Source organism: Leptonychotes weddellii, chromosome 6, assembly GCF_054177405.1.
Source record: "Leptonychotes weddellii isolate Sample4059 chromosome 6, ASM5417740v2, whole genome shotgun sequence".
In the NCBI taxonomy this organism is placed as follows: domain Eukaryota; kingdom Metazoa; phylum Chordata; class Mammalia; order Carnivora; family Phocidae; genus Leptonychotes; species Leptonychotes weddellii.
In genome coordinates, this window is record NC_138374.1 from 4,544,176 (window position 1) to 4,559,386 (window position 15,211).

Genomic DNA, 15,211 nt, shown 5'->3' on the forward strand with positions numbered 1-15,211 from the left:
GTGGGCGAGCTGATCAAATCCTGGTTTTCCACCAAGTTCCCATAATCTGCCATGCTGCCTTTGAGAGGCAGGGGGGGCGGGACCTCGGCTGTGTCCATCCCAGTCACGCTGGTCATGCCGTTCAGCTCCAAACCTGGAAAACCGGATCAACTGAGAATCAAATGTCCCCACTGAGTGCCCAGGCGGCTGCTTCACCTTCTCTCTGGGAGAGGCAGGGGAGGGGGGCGGCAGAAACGCACGTCGACTGAGAAGAGAGGCGAGCTGGGAGGGGTAGAGAAGGTGAAGGGTCGGATCCTCGCCTAAAGGCATGTTCTAGAACGAGAATACCAAGTGCCACAAAGACATCTAAAAATGGGAGTTTAAAGGGGGCATCAATCCACTGTACAAATAGCCACGTCAAGCTTGGGCCCCCGCCAGCCCCTCCCAGGCCTCTGTGTGTTGGGGGCATCTAAACAGCGGGGTGTCACAAGGACTGTCTACCCGCGTGTTTTCAGAGTCTTAGCCAGCGTCCTGCGGCTGTTACCGGGAGGGCTGCACGAAGCGAGAGCTAATGATGCAGGAGCCGGCCAGTCACCCACCCTTCAAATCTCTCGACAGGGAAACTCACGATGGTACGAAATGAAGTTATTAGCAGTCACGGGCACTGTGGTTGTTACTTTTAAAGAAGCCAAGGGGGAAGTGCAATTGATTTTTAAAGCCAACTGAAAATACAGCCAGTTTCAAATGGAAGGATAATCATTAAGACAGGATACTCTCTCAACCCTCGTGGAGGCTCGTAGGAAAAAAAATTGTTTTTCCTTTATATTAGAGGAAAATTGACATTTTTACTGATGGGTCCCACTGGATGAAAACTCCTTCATTAGGGGAAAGGCTTCCTGGGGGAGTTGTGCGTTTCTGAGGGAGGCTTGCCAGTGAATCCAAGGCATCGAGAGAAAATGAGTCCGATGGACGGGCGCCTGGGTGGCTCAGTTGGTTAAGCGACTGCCTTCGGCTCAGGTCATGATCCTGGAGTCCCGGAATCGAGTCCTGCATCGGGCTCCCTGCTCGGCAGGGAGTCTGCTTCTCCCTCTGACCCTCCCCCTTCTCATGCTCTCTCTCTCTCTCTCTCTCATTCTCCCTCTCAAATAAATAAATAAAATCTTTAAAAAAAAAACGAGTCCGATGGAATGAACACCCTCGTGACTTCTCGCTCGCCTGCTTTCTGTGTTGTGGTAAACAACACAGAACATAGAGTTTGCCATTTTAACCATAATTCATTGTATAAATCAGTGGCACTGGTTACGTTCACAGTGTTGGGCAACCATCACCACTATCCGTTTCCAAACTCTCTTACCATCCCGAACATATTTAGAGGAAATAATAAAATATTTTTAGAAAAAGATTCTGGGGTAATAGTATAAGGATGTGAGGATGTAACACCCAGAGACCATCTCTTTCCCAGCGGCTGGGAAGCTGCCCCCTCAGTTAGGGTCCTCCACGGCTACAGTGCTGACCCCCCACCTGACGGGCCCCAGAATGGCCACTGCTCCCCTTTCAGCAAGAAGGAAACCAGGTGCAAATGACAATGGTCCGTGCCTTCCAGAGCCTCTGCACAGGGCAGAGGAAGGAAGGTGGGTCCTCCAGAGGAGGAAGGTGGGCCTGCACTCCCTGCCACCTTCCTCCTGCCAAGACCTCTCCTCTCTGGCAGGCCTGGATTTAGTGGGGAAAAGCTGATTGCCACTGGTAGTGGGTTGAATCATGTCCCTCCAAAATACATGTCCACCCAGAACCCCAGACTGTGACCTGATTTGAACATAGGCTCTTTGCAGATGAAATGAGTTAAGGATCTCAAGATGAAATCATCCTTGATTTACAGTGGGCCCTAAGGCCAATAGACATTGCAGTGTGTTTATAAGAAGAGGAGAGGACTCAGGAGGTAGACCACATGAAGAGAGAGGCAGAGATTGAAGGGGTACATCTATAAGCCAAGGAACACTGAGGATTGTCAGAAGCTACCAGAAGCTAGGAGAAATGCATGGAACAGAGTCTCTCTCTGAGCCTCTGGCCTCCACAAAGGTGAGGAAATAAATCTCTATTGTTTTACAGGTTTATGGTAATAAGTCACGGCAACCCTAGAAATTGGGAAAAACTAGAAAAACTAGTTATGTGCTTAGCTCTTCAGAACAGTCTGGAAATGTTTCTTCACTTTACGTTCCTCCTGAACGCAGGAAGGGCCAAGACCCTTGTGTGGTTCGTATCCTATGACACAAAGAGGGAGGCTGTCCATGCGCCTCCCACGCCTCACTCTCCCCCGCCACCAGGGAACTTGGGAAGACCGATTTGCCAAAGCCCGAGGGGGACTCCCTGTACGCTGGGTGCTTGGGGAAAGTCCATCTGGGGCAAGGTGAGGAGGCGAGCCTAACCTCACAGCCTCAGGGCAACGAGGAAGTCACAGAGCAATGTCACCAATTCCAACATGGAGAATGTTCCACTCACTCGACTGCAAACTGAAGCTGAGCTTGGCCCTTGGCGTGACCGGAGGGGGTGCTGGCTGGGAGGACGGTGACGACGGGGACACTGAGAAACGTCGTTCACTTCCAGTGACGTTGAGCACCTGGCTCTTCGGTCTCTGGGGCCGCAGGGGGCTTATCTACGGTGGAGGAAAGAGCACAGTTAGATTCTGCCATGGCTGAGCTGTGTCCCCCACGACTCACAGGTCGAAGTCCTCACCCTCAGTACCTGTGACCGTGACCTCACCTGGAAATACACTCCTTTGCAGATGAGGCCATTAGGGTGGGCCCTAACCCAGTAGGACTGGTGTCCTTATAAAAAGGGGGGATCTGGACACAGACACATGCACACAGGGAGAACTCCAGGTGAACGTGCAGGCAGAGATCAGGGCGATGCCTCTGTGAGCCAAGGTATGCTGAGTATTGCCGTGGGGGAGGCCTGGACAGGGCTAATGTGCATGGGGACTGGCGACAGTCCTAGCCCATGAGGCACGTTCTGATGACTCAGGAAACCGAAGGATGCTTTCCTGGTGCGATGCAAAATCGCCCCTGGAGGACCCTCCATGCCGCCCCAGGCTCTGAGTCTCAGCTAAAGGTCATGAGACTGCTGATGATGCCAAATCAAGCAGGAAGCTGAGCCCAGCCCCCCAGAGGGACAGAGGTATAGCCTCTGTCCAGCAGAAGCTTCGGGGGCCAGGTGCAGGGCGAAAAGCTAAGGCCAGCCCGGCAGGCCCAGGGACCACCAGTTGGTGCTGGCCTTGCCCCGGGGCATGGCGCTGCTGCTTCTCGGGCAAACCTGCCCCGACCTGCCCACCTGCTCTGCCCCGCGGCCCCTGGCTCATCCTGGGCACACGGAGGATGGCCTAGGGAACACCTTGCAGACCTCGCTGACCGCTGTCCTCTGGAGGACGAGGCCCCTCTGGGGAGAGACAGGTAGCTGGGCTGGACCGAGAACAGCGAGTCTGCCCCCAGCCAGAGGTCTGTCCCCAGAGCTGCCGTGGCTGCAGTTATTCTGAGAGTCGTCAGAGGCTGACCGGGGGCCGGGTCCTCTGCTCCGAGCCGGATGGTCCCCAGCGTTCGTTTCTGTGCACTTGCCGAGGGCACTTCAGGCCCACTTTGGCTGAACTCGGCCCATCTCTGCTAGTGTCCCTGGGAGCCAACAGGGCCACGGCGGGGAGGGACAGAACGTGTGTGGGACGGCCAAGTGCCTGGCCCGACCTTCGACCTCTTTTCACACAACCAACCGTGAGCTCTGCCACGTGGTTCAACTTCCCTCAGGCCCCCGGTTTTAACAGCTTAAAAGGGAGCTTAAAGGAAAATACACGAAAGGACATGTGGCGTGTCTGGCCCCTGGTAAATATCTTGTGCTTCTGTTAATTCCCCCACCCAGTTCTGATGTTCTGATGATCTCTCTCCTGGGCTTCAGAGACGGTGACCTCGGCTATGTCAGGAAGGTCACTGTCACCCCAGCTGTCCAGAGTAGTGGACAGAGAACGCTGGGTGGTTCATCAGAGACCTCTTCCTCCAGCTACAGGAGGCCCAGTGCCTGGCCAGTCCCCTTCCCGCGCTCTGACGCCCCTGGCCACACTCAGGCTGCAGTCAGAGCTGTGTCTAAGGCCTCAGAAGGGCATTCGCCTTCTTGAAGGCCGTGTCGTGGCTCCCGAATCTGCCTTCTGCCTCTAGATAGCCAAGCAACACATGCCTGCCTGTCTGAATGGCACACAGTGTGGGTGAGTCGTACCCTCTGGCTTTGAGATATAAACACGCCAAGAAACGTGTCTTATTCAAAGGGGGTCCCACGTGAGCCCTTTTGTCAAGCAACCCTTCAATCACAGCCAGGACAGGCCAGAGGCTCCTGCCCGGGGCAGACACGTTCCTGGCCACCGTCCAGACAAGGGCCCATCGTTTCTAGGGGGAGGCGGCTCTGGGCCTGACTTAACCTTTGAAGCTGACAGCCTGTGAGAGCCTTTCCTTGATTTCATTTCCAGCCCACAGACAGCGCTTTCTGAATAAAGTTCACCCGAGAAGCTACCCATGCCTCCTTCGTGACCTCAGCCTCCACCACCGCTGTGTGCTCCGGGAAACGGCAGTCCCGGGGTCAAGTGCGTGCGGCTCGGGTTCAGGTTAAATCCCAGAAAGTCCTTCTGAAACATGGCAGAGAAGTAAATGTGGGGCAGATGAGGCAGGGAGGCCAACGTGGAGCTGCGTGCTGCGGGCAGATCCCAGCAGGAGGGGCTTTGGGACTCCCGCCGAGCAGATTCTAACTCGGCGAGTACCTGGGGCTTAGAGATTTCGGGTCAGGAAGGGGAGAGGCAAAGGTGACAGCCAACCTGGAGGACTGTTTTCAGACAACAGAAGCGTTCCTGTTCATCTTCTGAGATGTCAGGATGTGTCTTGGAAGCAAGTCCTACATTGCTGCTGAGAGCCTAGAACCAGCTGAGTCCCTTTGGGACGGGGGATGAATGCTAAGACAGGCACCTTCCAGAGAAGGGAAGCTCCACTCTGAGCCTCCGGATGCCCTACAGCATTGGGTGATACAAGGAGAGGGTCGAGGGAGACCTCAGATTTGCAAAGTGACTGTTGGATAGAAAATTCAGTGAAATCCAATTGACAGCTCCACTGGCTAAATGCAGAGCAAAGGTAGGTCCCAGAAGCTACCGCAGAGTGGGGAAGAAGGTTCCATGAGGAATTACCGTCTCTGAAAGAATCACAGCCTCAGACTGCTGCCCGGAAATGTCAGTGGGTTTAAATTCCTTATCAAATATCTCTTGATGTTTGCTGTTCCTTTTTTCCTTCTTCTTGTCCTTCTTCTCCTTCTCTGGGTCATCCTTGTCCAGCTTGTCCTGGGACCTGGAGTGCATTTTCTTTGGCAGGAGAGGCTCCAGAGCAAACCTAGAAGAAATGGTTCTTTAAATCACTCATGACTTAAGTGGAGAGCAGTTGCTTCTCACCCGGCAGATAAATGGGAGCCCGTTCCCAAGGAATCTTAAGTGCTGACTGGGAACTGCGCAGGCTTACAGGAAAGGAATGATTTATAAAGAGAGGCCAAGGGGGAATTAAGATACATATTAACCAGCTGTAACAGAGACTGTTTGCGACCGAAGAGGATCAAACTGGAAAGAAACAGAGACAAAGTGGAAAGAAACAGAACACGCATAGGAGGACGGGGGAGTTGTGAAGTCTGAGTGGATAGGACACGATGACATAAAGAAGATTATCTCAGATTTCTGATGGGAGGATGGTATTTAGGGTATGTTTCAAAAGGGGCGCCCTCGTCTTGTAGAGATTCATACTAAAATATTCACAAATGCAAGAAGAAGAAATAGGCAGATGCCAATGCAAAGAAATTTCTGTTATCTTGATTCTGACCAAGTTCCTACAGCCAGCTCAAGATTACAGATACGTCGGCTGCTTCAATTTGAAAGCCTTTTGGATGACTCCATGAGAAGCAAGCCGATTCCAGCTCATAGGTACATGGAGAGGCCCTGAGTTTTTCAGCACTGAGCACTGAGCTGGAAGACCCGGGTTTTGACTCTGCCACCTACTGGGGAGTCTCCACATGCCCTAATCCCTGTGGGCTGGACATGCCCAGTCTCAAGACGAAAGGAGGACACCACCGCTCTTGTGTCTACTAATACCAACTGGCTGGCATAAAACCATGTTAATGGTTAGTCTATGGAGTAAGTGGATCTTGGATTAGCTTCTAAGGCACGTGTCAAAGCTGACTATGCAAACACATCTATGTGCAATTGTGGTTTGCTGTTTTAACACAAGACTGGGGCGGTGGTGGTGGTGGGGGGTCCCATCCTGTTTCTGTCCTAGTAAGTCAAATCAGGAGAGAGAAGAAATGACTCAGTTCTAAGGTTGGAGTTACATCCTCTGCAGTAGGAAGGAGTTAGGAGGGAGGGCCAACATGGATAATGGTATGAAGATATCTTAAAAACTTTATAAACTTCCAGTTATAAAATAAATAAGGCACAGGAATGAGAAGTACAGCATAGGGAATATAGTCAATAAAAATAAAATAATCCTCAAGATTTTATTCTAGGTTTTGTATAACTTGAGACAATTAACGTAGGGAGAAAAAATAAGATCGATGGACAACTTTCAGCTCAGGGGGAACACCTATAAATATCTCAATGAGTACACAAAGAGCCAAGAGAAAGACAGGTTACATTTAAAATTTTTCACATTATGAGAAGCACCTGCTGACAAGATGAACTTTTATTCTGCATGTAACCTGTGCCATTTGGGACCAAAGTCTCATTTTCTCCACATTAATTACACAGCTAAGGGTGGTAACCCTAGAATGAACAAAAATCTGGAGTCTAATAAAGATGCCTCCCAGTTCAAGGTTAAACAATGCCTCCTGGGAGAAGGAGGCGTGTGTTCACGCGTGTGATACACCACACCTCTATCTAAGACCTCTAGATCAATTTCCACCCTCACCCCTACGTTCTTGGAAATGTAAAAACCTTTTCATAACTAGCTTGGGGATTTTCCTGGGGAAAAGTTGAATTATATTTCTTTAGCAATCTTGCTCTAAGTGACAAGCACACATGATTTAAATTCCTTTAAATTGAGAATTTCCATATGGATTTGGCTTTATAAGTAGCAGACTATGATAAATATGACTGTTAAGAAAAAAAAATGTGGGTTTAGTTTTCAATCCTCCACTGGGCACACCGGTCATCGGCAACAAAGGGCGCTTAGATTTGAGCTGTTCCTTGGGGCGCTCTGGAAGCGCGTATCTGCGTGTGGCGGGGACCGGAAGCCTGTGGGTTTGGTAAAGCAATGGATGGGAAACCCAAGGGGGCTGCACAAACACACCACTGTGCAAACTCCACAGTAAAATAATTAGCAGTTGGTCTCTGGGGTTTTAACTGCATGACACATTTTTCCTTTCTATTTAATAAGAACAAACTTTACATATTTGCTACTCAAAGACACAAAAAAATTACTGATATTTTTTAACACTCAAAGTTAATGCAAGAGACACAGTGGGAACTCCACCAAAATTAACTAGTCTATTAGCTTCTTGCTTCGCTCTAAGGTCACTTTGTGCTGTTGAGTGCTCAGCAGCAAAACCGGGGTCTCCAGAGAAGTCTTGTAGAAAGAAGGTGGCCTTACCAGCCCTCAAGCCTGACAGTGTGAGACAGTTCTGTGCTCGTTGACACCAAGGTAGTGAGCAGGAGATGAAAAGTACAAGCACACAGCCAGCAAGCAATGTATTACATACACTCCTTCCAGAACTTCCAGAACAGAACTGAATCAACACTCACTGGAGGTTTTAAAATCTGATGGAAACCTTACCCAAAGAATTTTTTCTCAAAAACTCACAAGACCCTGAAAGTCATCCTGGGCACTAGAGTTGCAAAGTCTTGGAGGGTTTCAGTTTCAAAGACAGTTTCGATTTTAAGAAAAATCCTCTGTTGTGATCAAACAAACCCAGGGTCCTGGGGGCTCCTCACAGGACCCTCTAAACCCCTTCCTCGCTGCTGAGCCGGACTCACCCATCAGAGCCTGGCCTGGAAGGGGTGCTGTCCGATGATAGGGAAGACACGGAGGCCACCGACAGAGGCCGGGATGAAGACGGCATCGTGAAGGATCGGACCATGGACCGGGGACGGCTGCCTCTTCTGTCATCCAGACTTGAGGGCTGACAGTAAGAGAGAGAGAGAGAGAGAGAGAGGCTTGTTTGATGCTCTTGTGCCAAAAGATTTCTGGCCCGCCATGGTCAGACCCTTGGGACCAAGTGGTCTTAGCAGCCTAGATTCTAGACCAAAATTGTCCACACTTTTATGAGCAGTGCATATTCTTGTTCAGAGTTAGAGATGAAAATGATGATTATTTCGGGGTTTTTTGAAATCTTACCTGATCTTGTGAAAAATACCCTAACCCTCCTGTTTTTCTAACATTTTAAGCGCAGTTTTCTTTACCAACACCACAATGCATCAGCCTGTTCCAAAGCCAACAAAGAATGTAGTGAGCAGAAAATTTATTGAGTAGCATCTAGACTGAAGAAACTGCAAGATCATTAGATGAACTTTGTACCTCTCTGCATGTCGATAAACCATGCAGATCACCAAAATACACGGACGTGTCTGACCGAATTTCTCCAGAATGAACTAAGATGCTCCTGCTGCTTCTGCTTAGTTAAAGATGGATTTGCTCCCCTGCCAGTGACTGGTACGGGGGGGCAGATGAAGCCATGGCTGGAGCTGCTCAAGCTCCTCCTCCCAGCCAGGCCGTGAACCAGAGATGCATTCTGGAGAAAAACAGTCTCTGGATGGAGTCTTCCATCCTCTCTTTGAAACAGGATTTATATCACCCAAACACGAGTCACGGAAATATAGCTCATGTCAATATCCAATTACCTAGAAAATGCTAGTGTACCTGTGCCCGAAGACCAGCTGCCGCAGAGGCTCCTTCCTTGATCCTGAGGATGGAGGGCACTTCCTCTCCGGGTGGCTTTGACCTCCCCACCTCCCAGCCCCACACCAGCGAAGATGGCACCTCGGGCAGTCACCTGTAGAAGACGTGCTTGGGACCACGGCTGATTACACACCGAACACAACTTCCACATCCGAAAAGTGGGCCTGTGTCTTCAACAGGTGTTTTGCACATGAAATATGACTTGATCTGTCTGCTATCTCTTTAGGAGTAAATGGTTCACAACAACAAAAGCACAGTTTAAAGCAGGAGTCGGTAAACTCGTTCTGTGGACGGCCTGATAGTAAGTATCTTAGGCTTTCCGTCCCCCTGCTCAGCTTGGCCACCGTAGCATGAAAACAGCCAGAGATGATACAGAGACGTGTGAGCAGGGACGTATCCTAATAAAACCCGGTTTACAGGAAGGGCAGTGGGCCACAGTTTGCCTATCAGGAAACTAAAAAGGAACTAAGTACAAACTAGTCCAAATTGTGGACATGTTTCCTGTACAAAATCTAGCACCTCAACGTCTACAGAATGCTCTTCTCAGCCTTTCTGAGACACATGTCGACGCAGCCCAAGGCCTGGCTCTCTGACACGTGGCTCCCCGGTCCCCCGCGTCTCGGCTGCGCCCCGGGACTGTTCGGTGTCCCGCTGTTCCCGACGCTGCGCCAGGCCCGCCTGACCGCCTCAGCCGCCGCCGCGCTCGGCCACCGCTCCTCTCTGGCGTCTCTGTGGGATTCGAGCCTCTTCACGCTTTGAATGAGCCCAGCCACCATCCCCTGCCATTTCCTCCAGAGCAGTAGCCTCTGAGGGCGGCTCACGGGGGGCATCTGGGCACCCGCCTACCACCCCTGCAGGGCTGCCTTCCCGCCTCTCCCCTGCAACAGCCTCGGGCTTCACTCCCACCTATCCTTTCTGGACTGGGGTTGCGGGGGGAGAGCAGAAGGGCAGAAAACCAGCGACGTCAGGCTCAGGTGATTCCTGTGGCCGGGAGGATGCTGCTTCCATATCCCATCCGCTTCTAGGCACAGGGAGACTTGCATTCAAGGAAACGCAGCGGAGCATACAGAGGAGAAGAAATGTGACCCGTCCGACATCCGGGTGCTGTGAGCCCCACTCCTCGCCTGACGGTTTCCGGTTTTCTGGTGAAATGATCCTCACAGCTATGTGAGCAATGCAAGCGTTGAGTGCGCAGGGAAGAGGAGGGAGCCAGTCGCGGACCAGGAGGCGGAGATGGCCAGCGAGAACCACCTCACTCCAGCTCTTGGAAGGCCCAGAAGACCCTTGAACATCCTACCTCTGACCACAAAGGGCTGGTGATGTCCCTCAAGAGGCAAACTGGAGTCTTGGGCGGATGTACCAGTATGGACTGGAAAGAACAAGGGGAAGGGGGGGATGGCAGGAGCAGGGCTCTGGCCAAGGAGGGACAGAAGCCACTCCTGGGTCCCACACTTGAAGGTCACCCACTGGGTGTGGCCATGGGCCCCACTGGGCCATTTGTCTCACAATTCCTTCTTGAGTGAGCAGAGCCTCTAAAAATTGAAGAATTGGGGACTTTTTTTTTTTTTTTCATCTGAAGCGACTTGAATTTCTTCCAGCCATGACAGATGTAGCTCCAGCGTCAGGAGAACATGAGTAAACCGATGTCCCCGTGTCCCAACACCAGGGCTGGCAGGGTGGAGGTGGGGCAGTTAGAACTAGGCTAGAATTTTGGCTCTGGTACCGACGATGGGACCTCGCATCACACGTGGAACCACTCTGAGCCTCAGCTTCCTCCAGAGCACGCCGGGAATAATCAACCCACCTCGAGAGGCTGGTGTGAGGATGAAATGGGCAGCTGGAGCCCACTGGCCTTGGCATACTCTGAAGGTAGCTCCCATCGTCCTTGCTGTTGTCATTATTATGGCTTGAAGCAAACACTCATTTTGGCTCTCTTACCAGAAGCGAGCCCTGCCCTGCTCAAAAGCTCTGACAGGTTTGGTGTCCTTGTCTTCCAGCTGAGCCCAAATGCCTCCCCTTGACCCCCATACGTGCCTACTGCCTGTGTATCAGGGGTGGGGTGAGCAGGGCTGAATTTAATTGCAGCGACCAGTGTTTTATGGGGTAGGGTGAGAAGCAGGTACATTTCTTTTCTGGAAGACACAGCAGGTGCTCGTGGCCCCCTCCTCAGGGACCCTGGCGTCTGCACTCCTCACTCCCTATGCATCTGGAGAAGTGGGGCTGTGAGCTTTTGTCCTGGGAGCGGCGGCCCCCTAGAGCCCCAGCATAGGCAAGGTGAGGGCCAGTGGGGAGGGAGCAGGGGTCTGGAGGAGCCGCCTGTGGATTAAGAAGTCAGAGGGTGTCCAAGTCTTCTATCTATGGCTTTGGCTGGATCAGAAAAATTGACAAAATGGTTTATGTCTCTTCTATGGGGTTTTTATTTTTAAATCCATTTTTTTTTTTCAAACAGGATGATACTATATTGCCTTTCCAAGTATTCTGAGATGCTTGCAAGTTTTCAGAGTAGATAAGACAGGAAAGGCTCATACCAGACTGCTTTTTATTGCCGCTTTTCTCAGAGCATGACAGGGGCATCTGCCTGTCTCTCTGTCTGCTCAAGGGAGGCAAGCTGCAGAGCCTGCCGCTCGGGTCCCAGGATGGAGGACTCAGGAAGGCAGCTCCAGCAAAGAAAGCATCCAAGGGGAGGAAATGCACCCTTGATTCTATTCCTCGATCCCAATAAGCCTGACCAGCCCCTAGCTGGGCTTGGGTGCGGTGCTGCCCAGGCTGCCCCTAGAGAGAGGTGGGCAGTTTGGTGGGCATGACGTGTCTCAGGATGTGGTGGACACCGCTCATCTCTGGCCAAGGATGGCTGCGTCGGAACAGGGGAAACCTGTCCTGGAGGAGGGGGACACCCCCGCCCCCTACGCAACAGGCCTGCCTCCTGCCCTGGCTTTCCTTCTCCCCTGGGCCCAGCAGCAAGCCCGCACAGACGTAATGAACCCCAGCAGAGAATGGAATAGGAAGGATGTGTGGTGAGCCAGACAGGTTTCTGTCATTTTGAAATACAAGTTATGTGAGCGGTAAAAGAGGAAGCCTTTAACTTTTCAGTACAAAAACTCTTAAGATCTCACACGTGTTTGTTTCTTAGAAAGACTTAAGAGTGGTGTAAGTCTTGGGAAGAGACTCATGACGACGCACCCTGAAATTCTTGCCACTCGACTCTGACTGCAATGAGTTGCAAGCCCCGAAGCGATCAAGCACTCCTCAAGGGTTCTGCCCGGCACGAGGGGTCCTCCAGTGTAGCCGGCAGGAGGGCACCCTGGTCCCCAAGCCTGGTCCCCGCGAGCAGCTCCCGCTGGGTTGGCCGCCCTGGGTCCCCACGCGCTGAGTTTTCAGACCAGAGCCCAGAGGTTGCGTTCTCTTGGCTTTGTCAGGTTCACACCTGCTGGGGATGCATTACTGCACCAGAGTCCGGCCACAGCGGGCAAGGGTGGGCAGGCTGGGTCAGCATGGAGTGGAATCAGAGCCAAAGGAGCCCCTTTCCGGGGGGACTCTCAGTCTCTTACAAGAGAAGGAGAAGCTCTGCTGTGTAAACTAAGGGTAGTGGCTAAAAGCACAGACTGGGAGGCAGACCGGTGGGCTTCAAACTCCATCACTGGCCGGCGTGACCTTGCATCCCCTTTTCCCCTTCCCCAGAGCTAGCCGCAGTGTGGTCAGGTTCAACAGTAGAAAATGCTCACATTAATCCTTTTGCTTCCTGATCACCAAGCGCTCCTTGGAACCCCCTCCAGCAAAATCCAACTGCTTTGTTTCCAAATCAAACCGTGAATCAAAGTTCCAAATCAGACCGGTGGGCTTCAAACTCCATCAGTGGCCGGAGTGACCTTGCATCCCCTTTTCCCCATCTGTACAATGAGGATGACCACAGTGCCTCCTTCGTAGTGTTAAGTGGAGAAGCCAGTTCATATTTGCAAAACACTTGGAAAGGTCCCTGGCATATGGTAAGCACTAAATTAGTGTTTGCTAAGGGAGCTAAATGTGTGAAAAAAAAGAAGTGAGTTCAACAGCAAGAGCAACAGAGAACTGTAGAGAATGGCAGACAGATGGAATTGGGCCGAAAAAGGACCCAAAATGGTGCCCTACACTGGACACCTGGTTCTTCAGGAAGGACAGAAAAGTGTCGTGCGATGTGAGAAGCAGAGTACCTTCTACGGCACGCCTTTGGTTTGCAGGAAGGTGGAAACCTTGTGCGCCCTCACCCCCTTCATGCCAAGGGCTGGGATTCTAGATCAGAAGCCTCACTGCCTCTTTCTGTCACACTGTTGCTCCCTCCAAACAACAGGGAAAGGGGGCCTTGAGTCATCTGCTGTGTCTGACATTTCCAGAGTCCAGGGACAGTCAAAGTTAGGAACCACCAAGGCTCCCAGAGACCACAGGGCTCACACTGCCAGATACTTTGCCTCATTACATATCGCAAGCCACACTTTTATCACGATCTTGATCCCAGCCCCCACTCAGAAACTTCCACAAACTCTTGGCAAAAGCCCAGTTCTGCCCTTCATCCAGAGCAAAGCCTCCTGCCCACACCGCGCCAATCCAGGCTCTTGGAGGCTGGGCACCTTTTCGGCTTTTCCTATGATTTCTCTTCTTTCCAAGACATGTCTACGTCTGCACGGCCTCCGGCCTGCCATTCAAATTCCGGCCTCCCAGCCTTTGCTGGGTGAACCCTTCCTCCCCACCTCCTCCCCGACTGTCTCCAGCTTACCTTTCTTGGCCCAGACCAATGACCACTCCTTTAAGACGTAAGTCTTTGCTAACAATTTCAGATCTCAGTAAACCATAGCGACTCTCTCCAATGACTTTGACTTTGGACTGGACTTAGGCTCTAGCTCTGCCTTAGGACATCATGAGTTCTGGTGCCCTGTGTGTTACCTAACCCTCTGTATGTGGTGTATGGCTGGAGGTGTGGCCTCTACGGCCAGCCGAAGTTGAGTCCCATGGGCCTCTGGGTGGTTTTTCTGTTGCCCCACCACATTAAGGATAGACTGTGTTCACAGCAGGTGAGCAGGGCGTTTGGTGATCAAGCAAACTCATGAACGCTTACTCACCCTGACACTTCCAATTATTGAAAGGAGCTTGCTGGCTTACTGACGATGGACTTCCGAGGGGGCCGAGGTCCTTCAAATCCCACTTCCCCAGTAGGCGTCACACATACATCTTACTCACCCTGCCTGTGAGCCTGTCACAGTTGGACAATTGAACGCAAAGACACCCATCTCCCCTTCTGCAAGGCTACCCACTTACCATGGTTCGGACACCATATTGCTTTTCCACTTTTTCCTTTAGCTGTTTGAAACAGGCTTCCATTCTCTCATGAAATGGCCTCAGTGCTTCTGTGACTTTGTCTCCATGAATCCTGATCCCTTCAGCCAAAAACGGAATCTGAAAAACATAGCAGTCAACACTCCTTATTTCCTGGTTAATGGTCTAGAGAGAGCCACGCACACCAGGCAGAAAGTGGCACTGTGTGCAAAATCCAACTGCTTTGTTTCCAAATCAAACCGTGAATCAAAGTCATCAGCAGGCACATGACCCCCAACGACCAAAATGTTCAAATTACAATCATTTGTGTTTTAAATTGGACGTGTCTCGTGCAGTGCTCAGCGCACGACGGCCACTCAGTAACTTGCCTGACTCCCATTGGCCGACCAATCCTAGAATAGACTCATCTGTGCTTTCCTCGTGAATTGGGGAAGAACTGCAGTTTGAATCTGTTTAGCTGTAACTTGATCTATTAGCAAAGGGTCGTGTCACAGTGCAAAGATTTTTTTTTTCTTTTTTAGCCCAGAATATTGCCTCTCTAGGCAATTGAGAACCCTATTCTAAAACTTAAAAATCTAATTACGTGTGATCTATAGTCCTGAAGGATCTTCTTATTTGGAAAGGAAAACCAAATTTATTCTTCCTTAAAACTAAAAGTAATCATTTCTCTGCCAACACTGCTGTCACAAAATATCCATGCCAACACTTCACTCCCAAGCGCGGAGATGGAGCTGACCTTTAAAAGCGTCGCAGGGAGACATTTTCATTCCCCAGCCCCAGAGACCCTCTAGCATCACTGCTGTTGGGGGCTGGAGGGGGTTCCAAGGAGGGCTTTCTTTCCCCAGCTTCTGCTTTCCCCCAGCACTTGGACCAAGAGTTAGACATTCTTCAGTGCAATCAAGCTAAGAGGCTTCCTCTTAATAATTTATAATTAAATCAAAATACTGATTAAAAACAGATTTTCCTAATATGACAGAACACCA

The 15,211-nt window shown here is 51.1% G+C and overlaps 1 protein-coding gene across 1 annotated transcript in view; it reads right to left on the reverse strand.

Moving 5' to 3' along the window:
• Nucleotides 1-15,211, reverse strand: part of DOCK1 (dedicator of cytokinesis 1) — a 414,563-nt gene that overhangs the window by 2,835 nt on the left and 396,517 nt on the right. The window contains exons 35-39 of the mRNA XM_081823034.1: nt 14,211-14,348; nt 8,003-8,148; nt 5,183-5,381; nt 2,476-2,629; nt 1-133 (exon numbers count right to left, since the gene is read on the reverse strand). Coding sequence (XP_081679160.1) covers nt 1-133; nt 2,476-2,629; nt 5,183-5,381; nt 8,003-8,148; nt 14,211-14,348 — 770 coding nt within the window. The remainder of the gene's footprint in view (nt 134-2,475; nt 2,630-5,182; nt 5,382-8,002; nt 8,149-14,210; nt 14,349-15,211) is intronic.